At 46.9% G+C, this 21,199-nt stretch overlaps 5 protein-coding genes across 6 annotated transcripts; 4 read left to right on the forward strand and 1 right to left on the reverse strand.

Moving 5' to 3' along the window:
• The first annotated feature begins 3,382 nt into the window (after positions 1-3,382).
• On the forward strand, positions 3,383-3,829 carry LOC120653554 (spidroin-1-like). Its single transcript, XM_039931273.1, has one exon. It carries the CDS (start codon positions 3,383-3,385, stop codon positions 3,827-3,829), a length of 447 nt encoding a protein of 148 aa, XP_039787207.1.
• Positions 3,830-4,567: 738 nt separating this feature from the next.
• On the forward strand, positions 4,568-7,829 carry LOC120655999 (serine decarboxylase 1). Its single transcript, XM_039933989.1, has 5 exons — positions 4,568-4,976; positions 6,212-6,443; positions 6,534-6,727; positions 6,803-6,936; positions 7,042-7,829. The coding sequence occupies exons 1-5, from the start codon at positions 4,661-4,663 to the stop codon at positions 7,606-7,608; spliced, it is 1,443 nt and encodes a 480-aa protein (XP_039789923.1). The 5' UTR covers positions 4,568-4,660; the 3' UTR covers positions 7,609-7,829.
• Positions 7,830-7,942: 113 nt separating this feature from the next.
• Positions 7,943-12,231, forward strand: LOC120656001 (RING-H2 finger protein ATL78-like). Of its 2 annotated transcripts, XM_039933991.1 has the most exons (4): positions 7,943-8,000; positions 8,599-8,663; positions 10,162-10,509; positions 11,364-12,231. In XM_039933991.1, exons 3-4 carry the CDS (start codon positions 10,438-10,440, stop codon positions 12,030-12,032), a joined length of 741 nt encoding a protein of 246 aa, XP_039789925.1. In that variant the 5' UTR covers positions 7,943-8,000; positions 8,599-8,663; positions 10,162-10,437; the 3' UTR covers positions 12,033-12,231. The 2 variants fall into 2 exon arrangements, with proteins under 2 accessions (XP_039789925.1, XP_039789924.1); XM_039933990.1 differs by lacking the exons at positions 7,943-8,000; positions 8,599-8,663; positions 10,162-10,509 and adding an exon at positions 10,516-11,224.
• Positions 12,232-14,603: 2,372 nt separating this feature from the next.
• On the reverse strand, positions 14,604-19,389 carry LOC120653555. Its single transcript, XM_039931274.1, has 5 exons — positions 19,230-19,389; positions 17,142-17,304; positions 15,940-16,024; positions 15,018-15,107; positions 14,604-14,912 (listed from the first exon to the last, which is right to left on the reverse strand). The coding sequence occupies exons 1-5, from the start codon at positions 19,387-19,389 to the stop codon at positions 14,880-14,882; spliced, it is 531 nt and encodes a 176-aa protein (XP_039787208.1). The 3' UTR covers positions 14,604-14,879.
• Positions 19,390-20,227: 838 nt separating this feature from the next.
• Positions 20,228-21,003, forward strand: LOC120656002 (histone H3.2). Its single transcript, XM_039933992.1, has one exon. The coding sequence runs from the start codon at positions 20,335-20,337 to the stop codon at positions 20,743-20,745; it is 411 nt and encodes a 136-aa protein (XP_039789926.1). The 5' UTR covers positions 20,228-20,334; the 3' UTR covers positions 20,746-21,003.
• The last annotated feature ends 196 nt before the right edge of the window (positions 21,004-21,199 follow it).

The raw sequence follows: 21,199 nt of genomic DNA on the forward strand, positions 1-21,199 counted from the left end.
CCACACATATAACACATAAATTGCCACAAACCCATAAGGGTGTCATAAACATAAGTTGGTACACATATAACACATAATTTACCACACAATATAGAAGGATGTTCTACACATAGGTTGTCACATGAGTTGTTGGCGGACACTCTGTTTTTTGACAAACTCATATAAATGAAATGCTATTTTTTATGACAACTTGTATATTACAAGTGTGACAACTTATGTATGCAATACTGTGCAACTTATGTTATAGCATATAGCAATTTGACACTGTTGCAAAACGTCGTCAAAACATATGTATGTGGGATATAGTTTTGTTCGGCTCATCGAGTAGAACACTATGGTGCAATCGGTTCTCAAAATGGAGCTCATATGAGCGAGGTAAAATATTTTTTAGAGAGAAAAAGAGATGGCCCCGTGGGCTGGTTGCTGGGCGGTGGGGGCGCGCGAGCGTGACCGGTCGTCTAATAAACTTTATTTTTTTAACCTCAAACAATATAAAAATAGATGGGTCACGACAGCCCATTTTTTTCCGACAAGAGACCGTAGTAGGCTGCGTCAGGCCGCGCGGGGTCGCGCGCTCCACGTGAGAGGGACAGGTCGTCAGATACAAGAAGATACCGCCGAGTCAGCGGCCGGCCCGTCGACATGTACTTCCAACATGGGCCGAGTCATGGTTTGGCAGTGCCAGATTGCTCGGCCCACAGTCTGGTGTACCCGCGGCCCAACAGGTAACGAACTGGCTGTTCGTGGACAGACTCCTAGGCCACAAGGGCGGGGGCTGCTGCACTAGTAGTAGTCCAGTAAAATGGGCCACAAGTAGTAGTCGAGGGGCATTGTGGCCAATTTACTAAGCACTTCTCCTTTTTGTCCAAGTTGCGGCCCATTGTCGCCACACGGTGGTCTAGTACAGGGGCATGCATGCATCACGCATGTGTGCCCATTTTACTGCAGACCACCGTCGTTAGCGGAAAGGCAAACCGTAGCCCCGCAGGAGCTTGTTGTCGCGAGCAAGGAGAAGGACGGAGGAGTTACACGTTGCTGTTGGTGGTGTACCATCCGAAGGCAACGTCTCGTCCGGGGGCGGAGAGCCGAGAACAACGTGGCGGTGCCCGCCGTTCCGCTTCCGCGGGACAACCACCGCAGTCCACATCCACATCCGATCGCGCCCCCCAATCATTCCAGGTTCCAGCCCCCAGCAGAACTGAACTCACTGCCGTTGCCGTGAACCCTCTTCACCACCGGGCGCATGCGCATCCGATCCCGGATCTGCCCACTCGGATCTCGGGTAGAGGTGCTGCTGCCCAGTGGGCCCGCTCACGAGATACCCAATCATCTCATCCCTCTCCATGCCTTCACTTCACGGCACGCGCTTCACCTCTCTTCGCCGCGTCCGAGCTCCCAACCACGATAAAAAGTTTCCGGAAGAAAGTGATTCGTGGTGGCGCTCTCTCTCGAATCCTCTCGTCTACTTTCAAAAAAAAAAGTTTTCGGAAGAAGCGAGTAGTAGCCGTTGGCGCGCGGGAAAGGCCAACACCGGCGAGCGACGGGCGGCCGGCCGCCCGTCGTGTGGCGCGAAAAGATCGCCCATCTATTCACCTACCCAGCACCGGCGCCACGTGGGTGGGGCGAGAGGCTTGGTTGGCCTCTAAAGGCGATCCGTGACGTCACGTCGCGGGCCCGGGAGAGATTCCCGTGCGGCCACCACCGTGTCCGGCGGCCGCTGTCACGGGCTCACGGCCCGGATTCGGAATCTCGATATTTCGCCTTTCCGCGGGCCCGCACCAGCGCGCGGGGCCACCTAGCCAGAGCCGTGAGAGACGATGCGCGCGCCCGCGGGAAAACGGGAGAACGTGGCCGGCCCCACGAGGCCTCGACGGCACGTGACGGGCCAGGGGCGTGGATTTTTCGAGCCGACAAACCTTTTCTCTAGTGTTGTGCTGCTTGCTGTTGCTTAGCACAAATTGGCCACTCATACAGCACGACGTACTACACGATAACATGGCAGCGATTCGTGACGAGATTTACTACTGCTACTTGCTCAGTATAATTTACTACTATCAAATTGCGTACATGGCCACGACCTTGCCTCGAGATCACACTAGATCGTCTCACGTGTGATCGAGTCATCTCCTCAAGCGATTTAAAAGATTATTAGGAGAGGAGGAGTCACCCGCCCAAGTGCTAATAAGAAAATCCAGCTGGATCTTTACCGATGGTGACAGTTTTCTATGGCGATCAAAGTGACTCTATGCAATACCTAAGAAAATTGCATAGAGAACCTTCTTTACTAGTTCATACTCAAATTGTTGATCATTTTTGGTAAATCTAAATACATAAATTTTGCGGTGTATCTAGGAGCATAGCAATAACTATGTATATAGATTTGTCAAAATGTCATACAATTTGGAACAGAGCAGAAGTATCTTCTATTGCAAATGCAAGTTGTTTGTTCTAGCTTTCTCCACTTTTTTCCCCTAAATGTAACTCATCCTAGAACCAGTCACTTATTGCAAAAGAAAAATGTGCACATGAATACCGTAAATTCGTGACGCTGCTTTTGTTGAAGCCCTCATGAGTACAATCGATTTCCTTTGATTTATCCATTCTATTCACATATTTGAATAGAAAAATATTAAAAGCAGGAATATATTAAAAAAAGAGGGATTCTGATCTCACATTTGCCGCACAAGGAAAAATATTTTTAGCTTCCATTGGAGGGGGTGGATCGAGAGGTAAAAGTAGCAACGCTACAAAACCAACCATTAAGTCCATACCCTGAAAGAGACCCCTGCAACATCATCCATTTCCATATAACCGCTCTTCATTTTTTGCCTCCCAAGAAAAGCTAGATGTCAGTGATCATTTTAAAAGCCAATTTAAAAATACTACCCTTCTCCCACGAGGCAATTTTTCATGTCTACTTCAATCAATTTTGAAACAGACACCTATTTTTGTCTCTCTTTTTTTAAAAAAAATTGGTTCCAACAGCCATGCTAAAAAATCGAGTCTCAGACTCTCAGTTGTATGTGGGTCCATTACCACAGCCGATTGGGGGACGGCTGCCACGTCAGTCCTGTCAGCATTTTTTTTTGGGAACAGTCCTGTCAGCATCCATACTCCACACGCACATAAGGATGGCAACGGGTCGGGTTCGGTTCGGATGGAGTATCTGGGCACCCAAAACCGAAACCCGAACTTGAAACCCGAACCCGCCCCGAAATCCAATTCGGGTCAGAATTCATACCCAAAACCGAAACCCGCGGATATCCGAAACCCGACGGATAATCCGAAACCCGAATCTTTTTTACAAACAAGCAAAAACATTACAGCAACCAAGAATAGCAAGGTCATGCGGGGTCTGGTGAGGCGCCGATGTCGATCATCGATGAGCGGCGAGGTCGGGGGAGCCGGTGCGGGGCGCGGCCGGGGGGCGCCTCTGCAGTGCGCGGCGCCGGCGGCGAGGCGTGGCCGGGGGGCGCCTCCGCAGTGCGCGGCGCCGGCGGCGGGGCGGGGGCGGGGAGGGGGGGTGCCTGTCCTGCGGGGCGCCGGCGTGGGGCGCGGCCGGGCGGGCTCCTCCAACGTGCGGGGCGCCGGCACTGGGCTAGGCCGGGAGGGGCGACTCCGCCGTGCGCAGCGCGGGCGCGGGGTGCGGCCGGGCGGGCGCCTCCGCGGCTCCGCCGTGCGCAGCGCTGGCGCGGGGCTCAGCCGGGCTGGCGCCTCAGCCGTGCGAGGCGCCGGTGCGGAGCCCGGCCGGGTGGGCACCCCGGCGACTGGCGTGGTGCTGGGGCGCGGGGCGACGCCCCGGCGGCGGGCGGGCGGGTGGGGTGGGTGAGGAAGGATGAGATTTTGGGTTTATATAGCTAGGGTTGCTAGATGGGTTTTTACTGGGCCAAGTTTTGGGGCCCCAATGGAGCTCCGCGGGTTAAATATGGAATCCGCCCCAAACCCGAAATGTTTCGGGTACCCGAAACCGCAAATCCGCGGGTGAAAAATAGAACCCGAACCCGAAACCCGCAAACCCGAAACCCGCGGATATCCGCCCCGAACCCGATCCGCTGCCATCTTTACACGCACACCGACTCTTGACGCCACCCCTCGACGCCCATTCCACTGTCAAATCGGACCCACATGTATCCGGCCCCACAGACCAGTGGGTCGACACTAACACTACGAAATACTCCCTCCGTCTCGAAAAGAATGTAAATCTCATTTTCCGAGGAGTCAATCAATTTCAACTTTAACCGAATTTATACAAAATAGTACTAATATATATATATATTACAACATAAATTTTTTTAGATTAATCATGTAATATATTTCTATACTACATCAAATCGGAGACACAAATGTTAATAATTTTTCATATAAATTTAGTTAAAATTAAATGTGTTTGATTTTTCAGAAAACGAGATTTACATTTTTTTTTACGGAGGGAGTATCTACCCGCGGCGCCCCTCCCGCGTCCGACCTGCCCTGGCACACCGCTCGCGAGACGACTCGCGATTCCGATTCGGGCGGCGACCGGTTTCTCGCCGCCCGCCTATAAATTCGGGCCCGCAAAGCCTTCCTCGCCCCTCCTCTTGTCTCTCCCGCTGCCCGTCCCCTGCCGGCTTCGCCCCCAAATCTGCGCAGCGCCTTCGCCAGATTTCCCGCGGCGACGAGGATGGTTGGGAGCGTGGGCAACGGGCTGGCGGATCTGGGCGCCTCGATGAACGGGAACGGGAAGGCGGCGGCGGAGCCGCTCCCGATGGAGATGGACCCGCCGGCGGACGTGATGGCGGCGGCGGCCGCGGCTGAGGGGGAGGCGGCCTCGAACGGGAGGAGGGAGATCGTGATGGGGAGGAACGTGCACACCTCCTGCTTCGCGGTCAAGGAGCCCGACGCGGACGACGAGGAGACCGGCGAGCGGGAGGCCACCATGGCCAGCGTCCTCGCGCTCTACCGCCGCTCGCTCGTCGAGCGCACCAAGCACCACCTCGGTACGTCGCGCCGCCCTCCACGCCCCGGCTCCGTCGATTCCTCGCTTTCGTCCTCTTGCGCGCCGCCTCGATCTGGTTCGGCTCTGGCCTGATCTCGTCGGTCGTGACACGCGTGTGCGCCGGACGGTTTGGTGGGGCGGCCGCCCGTGTCATTGCCTTTCTTAGTGTCGTCTTATGCTCCGGTATTTTTGTTACGCGACCGAGCCAAAATGCCGTTGAAAAGTACACTCACTGACTCACTGCACCCGCGGGGAAGGTGCTTCAATCGTTTTGGCGTTTTTTACGCATGGAATCTTTTTCGTGTGCCTATGGCATTTCCGGTGCGAATCCACAATTTTAGATCAGATCACTGTTATTTTTACAGCGTGCGATAATAGTACTGGAGCGGGATATATGGGTATCAAACTAGCAATCCACCTCGAGATACTGTATTAAAATTTACTGTCTTCCTGAAATTAAAATGAAGTGTCAGGCTTTGATGTCCGGCTCTTGTTTCACACATCTGGTGGCTGACTGGCTGCTGGTGCATTGGGGTGGTTGTGAAATACAGATTCACCTGTATGCATCTACTTGAGCAAAGACACTCAAGCGCAGATTCTCTTTGGTGACAAAATTTGGCATACTTCAATATTTTGTTCTCGTCAACTTTAATACATCGTCTAATAAACATAATAGATCTTATAGATGTGAACTGAATCACCGCAAATTTGTCTCCATCCACACTACATGTGTTCTGCTGCAACTAAGGAAAGGCTCTCTGCTTCTATTAAAAGATTCCAACATTTACTTCTATAATGGACTTGATGGTATCTGCGTAAGCATTGATCCATGAGCACACGGGCTGCTGAGATTCCTTTTGTTGCCGAACTATTAAAGGGAACTTCCTTTGTGCAAAGAAGATGCTCCTCGAGTTTCATTTGCTCTACTTTTTCAAATTCATACTTAAACTCTTAATAATCTTCAAATTGTGATACAGTGCAAGTCTTGAATTGTAATGAAAAAGCTTGGAAGTTCTACTTTTATGTTAGAATATTTGGTCCCTGTGAGGCACTACTGTGTTTGTGCCGCACTCTTCTACAACCAAGGAATAATTTGTACTAAAGGCAGCCTAAGCATAAATCTGAACTCTGGAGTTCAGCAGGACAGACAGCAGTTATACAGATGCCTTTGTAATACAACTAAAAACAGACAGGAATTAATTTGGTTATCTCACATCCTGTTTTATTTTCTGGAAGGCTACCCATACAATCTGGACTTCGATTACGGTGCATTGGGGCAGCTGCAGCACTTCTCCATTAACAACCTCGGAGACCCCTTCATTGAGAGCAACTATGGTGTCCATTCCAGGCAGTTTGAGGTTGGAGTGCTGGATTGGTTCGCTCGCCTCTGGGATTTAGAAAAGGATGAATACTGGGGATACATTACTAACTGTGGTACAGAAGGAAATCTGCATGGGATTCTTGTTGGGTAATACTTGCAGACATCCTTGATCCGCAATTAGCATTGCTTATGTGAAATGTCACTTTGCACCTAATATTCTTTATCAACTGTTTATAGGAGGGAAGTGTTCCCTGATGGAATCTTGTATGCCTCTCGTGAGTCTCATTATTCAGTATTCAAAGCTGCCAGAATGTACAGGATGGATTGTGTCAAAGTTGACACCCTTATGTCTGGGGAAATAGATTGTGCCGATTTTCAGAGAAAGATATTGCAGAACCGAGACAAGCCTGCCATCATTAATGTTAACATTGGTAAGTTTTAAACTCACAGACTAGTAATGCCTTGGCTTTACATGTGTTCTGCTTTTAAACAAAATTGCTGTGCAGGAACAACTGTTAAGGGTGCAGTCGATGATCTAGACTTGGTTATCAAAACTCTCGAGGAAAGCGGTTTTAAGGACCGGTTTTATATTCATTGTGATGGTGCCCTTTTTGGATTGATGATACCCTTTGTTAAGAAGGTGATTTTTAGATTTTCCATGCATTCCTGTTTCCTTAAGCTGTGTCAGTTGCACATCTACCTTGATTGCACATTCTCCTGATATGTGTATATGTATCTTCACTAGGCACCTAAAGTGACATTTAAAAAGCCTATTGGGAGTGTTAGTGTCTCTGGGCACAAGTTTGTTGGATGCCCCATGCCATGTGGTGTCCAGATAACAAGATTGAAACACATTAACGCCCTTTCTAGCAATGTGGAGTATCTGGCATCAAGGGATGCGACGATCATGGGAAGCAGGAACGGGCATGCTCCTATCTTCCTCTGGTACACCCTCAACAGGAAGGGCTATAGAGGCTTTCAGAAGGAAGTCCAGAAATGCTTGAGAAACGCACACTACCTCAAAGATCGCCTCAAGGAAGCAGGAATCGGAGCGATGCTTAATGAGCTCAGCAGCACAGTTGTGTTTGAAAGGCCAAAGGATGAGGAGTTTGTCCGAAGGTGGCAGCTTGCCTGCGAGGGGAATATAGCCCATGTTGTGGTAATGCCCAGTGTCAACATTGACAAGTTAGACTATTTCCTGAATGAACTAGTGGAGAAGCGGGCGACCTGGTACAAGGATGGAATAAGTAAACCCCCCTGCATTGCCAGAGACTTGGGCGAGGAGAACTGCCTCTGTGGCCTTCACAAGTAGTTTGAGGCTGTGAGCCTTTTAGCAACAGGGGGGGGGGGGGGGGGGGGCGTTCATTCGTGAGTTGAGTTAGTCCTCTCTAATGTGTTATGTTGTATACTTGTACTGTATCCATGCGTTTCTGTATGTGATAATGTGGTCTGCTGTGTAGCTTATTTGTTGTCATGAATAAATTCCTTCTATTAAATTGATGGATGGAAGTAGCTTATTTGTTGTCATGATAATAAAATTCCTTCAATTAAATTGGTAGGTGGCAGTTGCATCATCCTTGCCTCATCTGTTCTCTGATCAGACAATTCAATGGATTTTACATTTCTCTGCTATGCTTCTGTAGAATGTAGAACAAGGGGCAAATGGGGCAGCACTCAGTTTCTATCCATTGGACCAGGTAGCAGGTACTGAAAACAAAGCCATTTTGTTTTTTCCCTTTTCACAAACGTACATAAAATCTTGGGTAAACAAAATGGGAATGGCATTTCTTTTGAAAAAAAACTGGAGTTAGAGAAAGGAGAGAAACTGTAGAACTTCCAATGTGCAGCAATTTTGGCCCTTCTGACTTCCTTTTGGCAGCAAATTCTGAATGTCAAATGGGATAAGCATGCCTAAATGTGTGGGTATTTAATGCCAACCCTCACTTGTCTAAGTCATGGTAACCCTCACTTGTCTAAGTCATGGTTGACTAAACATAATGTATCCAGATTGAGATCCTCATCTGCCACTATAGCAAAAAAAGGGTGATCTTACTTTCTATCTGATAAGACTGGAAGCTCAGTTGCACCAGACATCATATTCTTCACTGTCGGGACCCAATCTTGAAAGCTCAACAAAAGCAGGTGGTTTTTGGATATGCATCGGCAAGTGGATAAGCCTTGTGTGTTCTTTGTTTACTCCACGTTGGTTTAAAATTCATATGAAAGATTAGCACGTTCTAGAGTAGGAAAAAGAGAGAGGAGGTGTTGTGAAATCTGAACATTATGCCAGTTTTTTTTCCAGTAACCAGGAAAAGGATCACCAACAGGCAATATTCTGTAGAGTATGGAATGAGATATCAAGGAAAGGTTAATGCCATAACTTCAATATTTTGGTTACATTTATGCTTTGATTACTGTCGTTATTTGGTTCGTGTATTGGGTTTCTCTCTACCTTTCAGATCAAGTTTTGAGCATGTGGACCCTCTCAACCACTGAGTGCGCTTACCATTTCTTGTCCATTTGCTCCTCATTGTTGGCCATGCCAGAATACTGGAAGGATAATCTTTTTAAGTGTATATGTGACATAGATTTGCCACAACTGATGCATCAGTTTTCTGTTGGGATATGTAAAGGATTAGATGGATGGGGATGAATTGGGTGTCTTGCATCTGCTACTGCTAAGCTACTTCGGCATGCTTATCTGTTTTTTTTTAAGAACGTGTTAGAAGTTTTGTTCTCCCTTTATTCCGAATCATAGTTCCATTTTTGTTTTGTATAAGTCAAATTTTTCTAATTTTAACAAAGTTTTGTAGAGAAATATTTCATACCAAAAAAATACAGTACCAATACATATTTCACAGTGGATTTAATGAAAATAATTTGATATTGTAGATGGTGGTGTTTTTTTTCTATAAACATGGTCAATATGAGATAACTTGAACTTTAGAATAGAGCTAACGTGACTTATAATTTAGAACGGAGGGAGTAATTAGAAAAATAGAAGATGCCACATGAGCCTATCATAACATAAGACTTGGATTCAGGTCGGCGGGGAGGTTAATTAAACAGCTTCCCGCCACGAGGCCATTGCCGTATTGGTTTCAGCGTACCTATCTCTTTATCCTGTCCTACCTTTTGGAAAGTGGAAAAAAAAAGAAGTATGGCTATCAAGATGTGGCAAATGAATCACTGCATCTTTATTTTGAGTCACTCATAAAAACTGGAAATCGTTAGCTTCAAAAAGACTAATTACCATCAAAAGCAAATGAAATCCTAAATTTTGTTTTCCTCGTCATTGAAGATGTGTTTTCCTAGAGTGCTTCTACAACTGTACAAGACATTGTTGCATTGCATCAGTGCCTCATGAGCTTCTGCAAAAACCTGATAAAGCCAGGCTCTATGCAGATCCTGTTGAGGCATGGCCAATCCTTTTCCTCAATTCCAGTTTCGCCTAGACCTAGGCACCTAGCTGATGAGGTGTGTGCCAGTGAAGTCCCGGAATGGATGTCGCGTTGCCATTTCTCATGTGATGATGTGAATTCCCCTATCGCTTTCCTTCCTTCAGTTATCCGTACTCTGTTCATCAGTCTCTGGATTCTGCTTTGCCCTTTTACATTCTGGTCATGACATACACGTAGATCTACAATGTGCTTCTGACAAACATTCTCTAGCTTCCTTGATAGTGGATATAGTCACATATGAAAATGATTATTTCATGAGAAACGAAAGCCAAAAGAATAACTCTGAAGCTGCATTTTAGCACGACTGGACATCATAAGCTTGAGAGACTACTAACCTGCAAGGCTACTAGATAACTCTTTTTTCTCCTCTGTTTTTCATCTGAGCTATTTTTTTCACTTTTCAGGAAATGCAACTGCTATTTCAGTTGCTACTGTCTTGAGACACTGCTCCGGATCATTGACCGAGTCGAGCAAAGTCTCAATAAGGTCATCGTTGGGGCTAACCTGGCACCATTCTTAAAAGCAAAGGTCGAGAAGCGTCAGGGTTTAGGAGTTGCAAGCTCTGATAAACTGGCCGGTCGCTTCTGGTTCGTTCAAAGTGGATGGGATCGGAAGTAGCCAAACGATATATGCAATGTGTTTCGTGAGTGGTTACCAGTTGATTCATCAGCTTCAACGTTATGCTTCACATGCTTCATGTCTCATTATTTTACAGCCTCATGATTGCTCCTGAGGATATAATTTACCACAAGGTAGGTGTGTGTTACTGTCAACTGTCAATTCTTGGACTGGTCAGGTTCAACTTTCTTGGACCATTATATCTCACCCGGGCCCTTCTTTTTATCAAGTGGAAGGATGTTACCTATAACCGGTACAATAAGGCACTAGTGTCACAGAAATACAGAATGGCGTGCATTTACCAAATACCTTCTCCAATTGGTTTAGTCAATTTAGCAGGAAGAACACACAACACATAAGAGAATTCATGTGAAAAATCTTGCATATTTGATGACTCTCCTCTCCCAATAATCTAATGAGATGTTACAACAACTCTAACCTTGAAAGATGTTACAACTCTTGTATGTTGACCATGTCCATGAGTTCAGATGCCTGAACCAGAGTTTGACCAGAGTCCATGAACCACACAATATGGTGGGCAGTAGCAAAGGTCAAAGGTACAGCCTCCCCCACATGCCACATGGCCTGCAAACGAGTGGAACACTACACAAATAATTCAGTACCCTGATCTCCCTTTCCTTTTCTAATCCCATCTCTTTGCTGCATGTGTGCTAAGCCTCTTTATCCTGCTTTACACCCATGATCAGGCAGACAAGATCTGGTGCTATACCAGCTAGTGCCCCTCTGATCCCCAGAAAGCCACCACTGTTAACACACTCACACCCAGCTCACTTCCTAGTGCTCGATAACCTTGCGGCCTTTCCATTGGCTCCCTGCCTCATGTGTAAGGTGATGGTGACACTCATGGCAAAGAAAAAAGGAAAACTATGCAGCTTCACACCAAATCTTACTGCTGCCTGCAATCTTGCTGCCTATAAATACGGCTTCTAGTTCAGCACGGCAGAAACTTACTCTTACATTCTTGCAGAGTTCAGAGTTACAGAAGTGCCTTTGTAGACAGGAGAAACGGATCGAATTCACCTGGGAAGGAAGAGTTGGCGTCAGAGAGAGTATCACGAGTGGAGGTGAAGCAAGCATGCAAGAAGGGTACGTGCTCTCGAGGAGGGCGTTGCTGCTGCGCAGCTACGGGGAGAATGCTGCCGCGAACCAGGTGGTGGCCGGGCAGGAAGCTCCTCCGGCGGCCGACGTCGCCGGGAGCGCCGGCAACAGCTTCGACGCGAACGTGGTCATGATCCTGGCCGTGCTCCTGTGCGCGCTCATCTGCGCGCTGGGGCTCAACTCCATCGTGCGGTGCGCGCTCCGGTGCTCGACCCGGATGTCGTCGGCGCCCGGCGGCGGCGCGCGGCGGCAGCAGGCGGCGGGCGGCGGCGGGCCCGTGTGCGCCATCTGCCTGGGCGAGCTGGAGCCCGGGGAGCGCGTCCGCGTGCTGCCCAAGTGCAACCACGGCTTCCACGTCCGCTGCGTCGACCGGTGGCTGCTGGCGCGGTCCACGCGCCCGACGTGCCGGCAGTCGCTGTTCGCCGCGCCGCCCAAGGGCTCCGGCTGCGCTGACGCCGACGCCGACGCCGAGCCGCCGGTGCGGGCGTTCCTCGTGCCGCTCCGGCCGGAAGGTTTCGTCACGCCGTACGATTTTTAGGATACGAAATGGTCGCGTAGCCTTTGGTTTGTAGAGTAGAGTATATGCAAGCAATACATGGATATACTGATCACTTCATTCTACGTTTGTGCGGTGTTTAATCCCTTGTATAAACAAGATGCAGGATGCCGTGTCCAACTACATACTCCATCCAAAAAAAATGTAATTTTCGCTTGGAGTCAACCAGTTTCAAATTTAACTAAATTTGTACAAAATAGCACTAACATTTATAATAAACGATAAGTATCATTATACAAATTACGGAGTATATTTTCATACCAAATCTATTTGGAGACATAAATATTAGTAATTTTTATATAAATTTGATTAAATTTGAAATTATTTTAATTCTTAGGACGCGAGAGTTGCATTCTTTTGAGGACGAAAAGAGTATCTACTAGGCTGCTATGGTGAACGGCTCTTATACAAAATAACTTTGATAAAGGCTACATTTAACGGCTTCAAATTACTGGAAACGAGACTGGCATAGTGCTAGACGGAACAATTGCCGTGTTCAACTCATCGGCCGACTGGTTTCTCTGAGTTGCGGCATCACAGTTTTGTCTTTTGTCCCCACCACCGGGCTCCTCATTATGACGAGGCGGATCATGCTGGTAACAGAATCTTATTCTAGCAGCATAATTGAAGCACCACGGGAGGCAGCAAATGGAGTACTTCTTACTTTAGGCATAGGCCTAGGTCCAATTTAACACCCAATAATACAATGAGAAACAGTTGGAAAGCGAACGGAAATAGAAGGGGGAAAAAAGATCGTCGCGTGGTCAAGATGCGAAATCCACTATCTGGTCAGCTCATCAAGCTTTTTCTTCGAAGTCATGCCGGTTTCCCAGTGAAAAGTTTGTGTTCCAAACACATCCCATTCCTAAATTTGTTACCCACTCCGTTTCAAAATGTAGATCATTTTAGCAAATCCAAATACACAACTGCTGCTATACATCTAGATAAACAATGTGTCTAGATGCATAGCAAAAAAATTATGTATCTATATTTGCAAAAAAAAGTTCTACAATTTGAAACGGAGAGAGCAGTTAAGCAAAGTACAGTTTGCTATCAAAATTAATAAAAAAAATGGCACGGCTGCTGCTGTGCTCGCGGGAAGATCAAACCAGCAGCAGGGCACACTGAAATAGCATACTGGTGCATGATGCTTTCTGCGTCGAGTGCTGATAACGATAGCGCATGCTACCTTTCTTCGGCTCTTCCAAGTACCATGCAACAAGAGTGCACTGTCGGCCCAGTAACCTAGTCCATAAGTGGCATTGTAGAACGAGTTAATGGAGAACTAATCATGGGAGGGAGGCAGTATAGGTTTGCCACTGGATAAACAAATCAATCAGGCTGCAACTAGCAGAAACGAAGATAAGATCACTGCTGCTATGTTAGTGCTCAGAGATACATCAAACAGGGGCGGCTTTTTGGAAGAGAAGGACGTCTCTGGGTAAGCCATGTGAATATGTGAACATCCGCCCTTTGGCCCGAGTGCTGTAACCTCAGTTTTGGAGGATGACACAGCAGTCCACCTGGATGGAATGGACTCTCAGCAGCCCGAATACATGCCTCAATCGCCTTTTCCTCTTTGTACTTATCGTTTCCGGCGAGCAATCTTCTCCAAACATTCAAGGGATGTATTTCACAAATGAATTCATTTTGTAGCTTTTGTAGCAAGGAGCCTAGGTGGTCTAATGAAATGGATTAGCTACCCTAGAAAACATAAAACGAATGCAGGTGTTTGCTGGACACAATCCTACTCATACCCTCAAACAAAGTTTAATTCCAACACGGGATTGTTAAGGTGCACAGAATAGATAGTGTGTCACGCACAAATCTGAAACATCCTTTAGCAGATTTTGCTATGCCAGGTAAGGAGACATTGATAACCATCATCCAAAGCATGGGATGTTAGAACATCCAATCTATTTAATCCAGACATAAAGAAAGTTGCAATGCAACAAAATCGTGGCAGGCACAGGAGATAACTGATTTAACATTCCACATCGGATGATAGATATCCTCTCTTTCTTTTTTTTGAAGAAATGGCTGATAGAGATTTCGGTCATAACAAGTGACCTCTTGTCAGTTGTCACTATGGCACAACACCAACCATGGCAAACAGAATACGTGAGTACACGACAAACACCGGGCAACCATTAAGTTAACCAAACCACTTGGCAAAAAGAAGATATTCCATCAGATTTAACACCCCACCAAAAGCACCAGGGAACCCCATACCATAGCGGCATAGCCAGTACACATATACTGACGGGAACAACAAACAAAAAAGATGCAAGGATGTATAGCTGTAACATCAACCACAAGTAGCTCATAACAGCACCCAAAGGTAGCAATTCAGAACAATAACTAGTACTATGTTATGCCAGAGACTCATTACCATGTTTCGTTTCATCCATATCAAAATTGCAGTGCAGTACTTGCAACATTCTGCTCTTGGCAAATCTAGTTGAGTGTAGATTGGTTATTCAGTCTTCATATACAAGTTAGATGGACCCAAATGACTGGCTATATGCTCGTAAAAATGCACCATAAAAGCAATAAAGGTAAATAAGAGCATTTAATGCTCAGCCACATTCTTGGAATAACCCATTGAATCTCTTTATCCAACAATGCTTTATGCAGGTGGAAACCTGCTGTAAAGTTCAATACTACTGACAGAAATGAAACGTAAACTGGCAGTGGAAAATTTGTTGTGTTACCCAAGAGGCAAAACTTCTCCGACAAATATTAAGCACCTGAATAGTCTATATGGTGCACAGGCGATACAATTATTACCAATTTTGAGTAGAAAACTGAAAGAGGACATTTTCCTTGTCATTTTAGCAGATCAAAGAGTTTCTCAGCAACCTGCATAGTAGAAACAATCATAGCAAGTAAGCTAGTGTTTTCCAGTAATTGAAGTACCACATCAACAAGATGAATAAATATGATTGCACAAAAGCAAGTACTCACATTCTTGTCAACACATTTCCAGTAATCAAAGTACTGGCCAGTACAGTGCTTATGCCCAGTCTCGTCATTTTCAATTCTCTTGACACATTTCTGTGCACAACATAACTTGCATTAGCTCTAGTTCCAGCGTTAGAGGAACAACAGGTACTCAGCAAAAGATAACACAATCTATAGTAACCAATAAGACATGGAGATCTTGAAATGCTTCTATAGAACTGACAAAACTAGACAGCCAATCCTTAAGTTCTAGAATTGTGAAGTTACAACATAAACACAGGACAACAAGGTGGCTGCTGCACTACCATTGTTCCAACTTAGATGATATTGCAAAATGCTCAGCCAAACCTATGTCATCTGAGAATGGTACTAGTAGATTCATCAACAAATATTCTTCATTAACGTTTAATGATCATAGGTGTCTATAGGAGGCTGTGTCCATTTCCTAAACTTCTTGTTATTTACTCCATGTAAATAAGGTTACAGCTAAAACAATTGGAGTGTAAATGTGGCTTAAAGCAATAAAATTTCCTTTTTCGTTATATGTTACTAGTTTCCCAGTCCCAGCAATATATTATAGTTGCTAAACAAATAATGGAAGGTTCTCCTCTGAAGAGCCGAGAGATAGCCCGAAATTGTACACAAATAAAAGATAAGCAGATTTTCTTTATAGATAAGGTTAAAGCAAAACATAGAGTAGCCTAAAATGTATATACAATGAGCAGCCTATCTGACTTAAACAATCAAGAATTGAACAAAAAAGTCCAAAAACGCTCTTCAATAGAACAAGAAGGTCCCCTCCACATTTTTCTAGTAAACTCATTGGACAAAATCATTCGTGTAAATAAATTCATCGTATTTGACTGCATATAGGCAGCAGTCACTGCGAACTGAAGGATCAAGAGCTGATAAAGCAGCATATTACCTGATATTCGTACCACTGTGACACACACTTAGCCTTTGAGCGTTCCTCTAGGAGCGCCTTTGGATCAGATACCTCCTCATCCGCCCTGTAACACAAAGCAAGAACCAGGGATTAAAACAAGAAATCAATTTGAATATCTACCATAATATAACTCAAACAAATCCAGTAAAACAGGCAACTACAAGCTAGCACAAACATATATCATTACTAATAAAACAATGTAAGCAGTTTGTATTTTCTAAGGAAGTTTTCAGGAACATTTTGTTACACCAAGCATTTCAAGAACACTCACATGAATACACTAAACTACAAACATCAAACCACAGAGCTGATGTAGCATTTTGGTTTCCAGTGACATGCTAACTGCAAACTTGTGGAAGCAGAAAATATTCCACACCTCATCCCATTGCCAAGCTTGGCAGTAGATGTTCATGTAAATCATAACTAACTGAGCATCGACGAGCTAGTCTAGCATAAATACTGTGCTGAATGAATATAGATCTGAGGAAGCATCCAGGTAAGTTTTAGCATGTACAAAAAAAACTTCAAGTTTACCAATGCCAGGTTGGTGAATAACTGAATATAACGATCAAAGGCAAGTGCTAGGAAACCGGAATAAGTACAAGCTAGCTCCCTACCCTGTCTACTGAGATAACCAACAAAATTCTGCTGAACGCCCAATCACTGCCTAGTCCTGATTAGGTGCTACGCTGCCAAACCTCCTGCCTAGAGTCTACCATGAAAGCAAACATGGCACTGCCATCAGTACTGGAATTAACAATTGAGCAGACACAAAAACCAGGAATCACACATAGGAAAAGTAACAAGATTCACCGCACTGCACGGATAGGCAACAGGGCGTGATGCCCGTCTATCAAATCCATTACATTGCATCCAACAATTTCCTAACAAGCGTCCACGAATCACTAGAGGCACGCCGGATCCGAACACGGGCAAAGAGAACCCGGTCGATCCGCGCGTGACGCTTGGATACGGATCAGCGCGAGGAGGGCGCAACTAACGGAGCCTGGATGGGGATGGATCGGATTACTCACATTGGGGGGGGAGGGGGGGGCGAACTCGGAGCTTCGGCGAGCAGAGGAATCCAACTGCAGAGGACAGCGGCGATTAGACCCAAGGGAAGAAAAAGAAACAGATGTATGGTACGGAGCACGAGATGGAGACGGATCTGGGCGACTCACCGGAGCGAGGGGAGAACGGCGAGCACGGAGCGGGGCGGCGAGAATGGGGAGATGTGACGAGCGAAGGGAGGAGGGGAAGAAGAAGCTTCCGGACCTACGGGTGGGTTGGCGAAGATACCGTCTGTTGGTCTGGGCCGCAGTGTTGTGAGATTGGGCCGACCGTCTGTGCTGACCAGGGTTCACCAAACCGGTGGAACCGGTCCGGTTTGACCGGTTTGGGCCGGTTCCAAACCGACCCAAATTCAAAATTCAAAATTGAATTTAAAAAAATAAAAAAAAATCAAAAAAATTTTCTAAAAATATTTCAAGATGCAACGAATCTAATGGTGTCAAATTTTCTCAAAAATTCGTTCATTTAGTATAGTTTGCGGGGATTTGAAGTTAAACAAAAAAATGTGCATACAAAAGTATACAAATACAATGTAAAAATAGTATAAAAGAGGGTTGGAGGGTTTATTTAGGCTAAAACATGTTACACAAATATTTATTTAGTATACTTTGCGGGCATTTGAATTTAAACCAAAAAAGAAAAAAAAATTAAATTTGACCGGTTACCAGTCAAACCGACTGGTAAACCGGTCAAACCGGCCGGTATATCGGTACGAACCGTTTGCACAGAGAATTTTAAATTAAAATTTGACTTCGACCGGTTTGGACCGGTTACCGGCCAAACCGGTCCGGTATACTGGTACAAGAACCCGCCGGTTTGGCCGAACCGATCGGTAACGTAAACCCTGGTGCTGACTCATATGCCCATCACTACTCATTTCTTTCTAATACTGTCATTTAGTCCAAAGCAAGAGCAAAAGGCCTGTAGCCTAGTGGTTACATAAGCCTCGGTAGCATCTCAGGTCCTAAGTTCGAATGTGAGCGAATATTCTAGAATTTAACAGCGTTGTGCTTTCAGTGGTAGGCGACGTTCCCGTCAATAGCGAGGCTGGTGTGGCTTTTGTCAAACTCGAGGATTTGCCGGCTCAGTCTTCAAAGATGCTCATAGGAGTAGGGTTTGCGTACGTGTGTTTATAAAAGTGAGTGAGCGTGCGTTATAAGTATCTGAGTTGTACTATGTAATCTCAAAAAAATAAGTCTAAACAAAACGAGTCTTCTTCCAGACGTCTCTTGTTCCCCATCTATAGAAGATCAAAAAAACAAATCTAAAACAAGAGGAGCCTTCTTCCAGACGTCTCTCGTTCCCCATCTACAATAGATCAAGGCGAACCAGCGGTGATTCAATTCCCGGCATCGATTTAGTCGGCTTCTATTTGGCTCCGATGACCGCTCCAGCAGCGTTGGAGGTGAAGGAAAGCTGTGGAATCGATGGCTGACGCACATTCCTACCTCTATTAGCCTAGGTTAGGGTTTGACTACTCCGAATCAAGGTCGTTGGTTCAGAGTTTATGTTCGTGCACCTCTTCCGCACCGACAGCGCCGACTTCAGCTTCGTCTCCAGTGACGGGACGTCCGGGGAGGATCCGTTTTCTGCGGTCTTGAAGGGGTATGTTATCTTACCAATCTGCGAAATCGGGTTGGTTGTTTGTCTCACCTCCTCTGGTGGTTTACATCCTCTTCGGGGTTCCTGTTGTCCAGCGAGCCGGGGTCGTCGACTAAGGCGCCAGACCCCCTGTTTTCGGCAATGTGATGGCCGACAGCCATCTCCTCTAGCCTGTTCGTTCATCATCTTCAAGGCGCATTGGTTCTCTGATGTGTTGCTCACGGTGCCTTTCAAACTTCTTTTCCTTCATTGAAGTGGTGGTCGGCTTTATGGATGGCTCCGATCCTTGGCGACGAGGAAGATTGGGGATTCTTACAAAGACCTAGATGTAATTTCAGTTTCTTTCAGAGTTGTCTTTGTAAGTGGGGTTGTAAACTATCAGCTTTAATGGGAATGATATTCCCGGTTCCTCTAAAAAAACTCAATTTTCTAGGATGTATTTTCTATTAAAAAAATGAGACGCAGGGAGTACAAGAGCATCTTCACGAGGCTTTAGTTAAATTCTTATTTAGCTAGTCATTTATCTATGATATCTTCTCTATATCTTTGCTTTCTCCAATAGACTAGCTAAATCTCCATTTTCATATCCAACTCACCTCTCTCCAATTCATTGACGCATGGGTCCCAATCATCTACTCCCCTCCTCATACTTCCATCCATGGCGAGCAGCAGTAGGTCCCATCCATGGTGAGGAAGCTCGGTGTCGCCCTCCGCCGCGGAGCCCGCGCCACCCTTCACCGGATCAGAGCGGCGCATCGTGGTCGTCGTCGTTCTCTGGGTCGGCATCGGAGCAGAGCATGCCTCCTCGACGGCCCTCCATCGTGGAGCCCGCGCCGCCCTTTGCCGGATCCACACCTTCCACCGGACCCGCAGGAGGGGACCAGCGGGAATAGGGAGGGGGGTGATAGTGAGCCTAGCTGGATCACGAAAGATGCCGAGTCAGGGCATCATTTTTCCAAGCCGGATATCGAGCGGGGAAGTATAACTAGATTGTTGGATGCAAGTTTTTAGAATTTTTGTAAAAAATTGCCTATCCAAAAGTTTTTACAGTTTTTTTGGAGATATTCTTAGTTACTCTAGAGTGTACGCATTATTAAGTCTTCCCTAACTAACATTCAAAACTCCCTAAAAAAACTGACATTCAAAACTAAATTTTGTGTCAACCAAAAAAATTTGGTACTTGCGTAAGTTTGGATCAATTCGCAGACCCATACGCTGCGCGCGCCGTCACGAACATTTTCGAAAATCGAAATCATAATCCATCGCCGAAACAAGAAAGTTTTTCCATTGACGCAAACCCACTCCCGCCGTTTCATTTTCACCACCAAAGCCGCCAAGCTGGCGTGGTCGCGAACGAAACCGAGAACCACCTTGACACACCGACCTGTGGGCCCGTAGATCCTCCGCGACCCGACGCCAGCCAATAGGAGCCCACCTCCACCCATCACGCGGATCGCCACCCCGCATCGGCCTCATCCGCGCCGTCCATCCCCATCCGACGCCTCCCCGTCCACGCGCCCCTCCCCCCGAAAAATTCCCGGCTGCCGCTTCCTCCTCCACTCCCCACCTACAAGTACCCGCCCCGCCCCATCGCCTCACCTCACTCCCAAATTCTCCAAGCAAATAAAATCCTCCCCCAAATCCCGCGCCCTTTCTCCCTCGCCGCCGGCTCGCCGTCCTCCGCACCCGCCGAGCTCCCCGATGGCCCGCACGAAGCAGACGGCGCGCAAGTCGACGGGCGGCAAGGCCCCGAGGAAGCAGCTGGCGACCAAGGCGGCGCGCAAGTCGGCCCCGGCGACGGGCGGCGTGAAGAAGCCCCACCGCTTCCGCCCCGGCACCGTCGCGCTCCGCGAGATCCGCAAGTACCAGAAGAGCACGGAGCTGCTCATCCGCAAGCTCCCCTTCCAGCGCCTCGTCCGGGAGATCGCGCAGGACTTCAAGACCGACCTCCGCTTCCAGTCCTCCGCCGTCGCCGCGCTGCAGGAGGCCGCCGAGGCCTACCTCGTCGGGCTCTTCGAGGACACCAACCTCTGCGCCATCCACGCCAAGCGCGTCACCATCATGCCCAAGGACATCCAGCTCGCGCGCCGCATCAGGGGCGAGAGGGCCTGAGCGGGCCCACTGCCTTCCTCGCCCTTGTCGATCCCTTCTTCTCGTGCTGTCTGCTTGTAGGATCTGTGCTTCTCTTGGGTTCCTTCTGATGGCATGTTAGTAGTACTAGTATCGTCGTTGTGGTTGTGTTCGTAGTGCCAGGAGCTGTGTTCGGTCGCTGGGTGACCTGCTTGTTTATTATCTTGCACTGATGCAGCTGCTGTAATGGTGGTCTGTTACCTTAATCTAAGGGAAATGAATTGTGCTTCTCAAGTCTCAGCTGAAATTTTCTCCCCTCCCATCAGTATTGTACTATTGTAAATTTTGATTCTGGCCACTCGGCTTCTGTGCTGTAGTTAGAATTGTGATTGCTTTCCTTTTGGATTTCTCTTCTGTACTTTTGTGCTAGGACATCTAGGTCGACGTCATTGTGAATTTGTGTGGTATGTCACGAACTCAGCAAGCAGAAGTTCGC

The sequence above is a fragment of the Panicum virgatum genome, chromosome 1N (assembly GCF_016808335.1).
Source record: "Panicum virgatum strain AP13 chromosome 1N, P.virgatum_v5, whole genome shotgun sequence".
Classification (NCBI taxonomy): domain Eukaryota; kingdom Viridiplantae; phylum Streptophyta; class Magnoliopsida; order Poales; family Poaceae; genus Panicum; species Panicum virgatum.

Coding starts and splice junctions, on each gene's coding strand:
- LOC120653554 (XM_039931273.1), top strand. CDS start 3,383: ATGAGCGGCGAGGTCGGGGGAGCCGGTGCGGGGCGCGGCCGGGGGGCG.
- LOC120655999 (XM_039933989.1), top strand. CDS start 4,661: ATGGTTGGGAGCGTGGGCAACGGGCTGGCGGATCTGGGCGCCTCGATG. Junction 4,977..6,211: donor GCGCACCAAGCACCACCTCG/GTACGTCGCGCC, acceptor ATTTTCTGGAAG/GCTACCCATACAATCTGGAC. Junction 6,444..6,533: donor CTGCATGGGATTCTTGTTGG/GTAATACTTGCA, acceptor AACTGTTTATAG/GAGGGAAGTGTTCCCTGATG.
- LOC120656001 (XM_039933990.1), top strand. CDS start 11,075: ATGATCAGGCAGACAAGATCTGGTGCTATACCAGCTAGTGCCCCTCTG. Junction 11,225..11,363: donor CTCCCTGCCTCATGTGTAAG/GTGATGGTGACA, acceptor ACATTCTTGCAG/AGTTCAGAGTTACAGAAGTG.
- LOC120653555 (XM_039931274.1), bottom strand. CDS start 19,389: ATGCGCCGCTCTGATCCGGTGAAGGGTGGCGCGGGCTCCGCGGCGGAG. Junction 17,305..19,229: donor CGTCAATGAATTGGAGAGAG/GTGAGTTGGATA, acceptor TGGTCAGCACAG/ACGGTCGGCCCAATCTCACA. Junction 15,108..15,939: donor CACAGTGGTACGAATATCAG/GTAATATGCTGC, acceptor TGTTGTGCACAG/AAATGTGTCAAGAGAATTGA.
- LOC120656002 (XM_039933992.1), top strand. CDS start 20,335: ATGGCCCGCACGAAGCAGACGGCGCGCAAGTCGACGGGCGGCAAGGCC.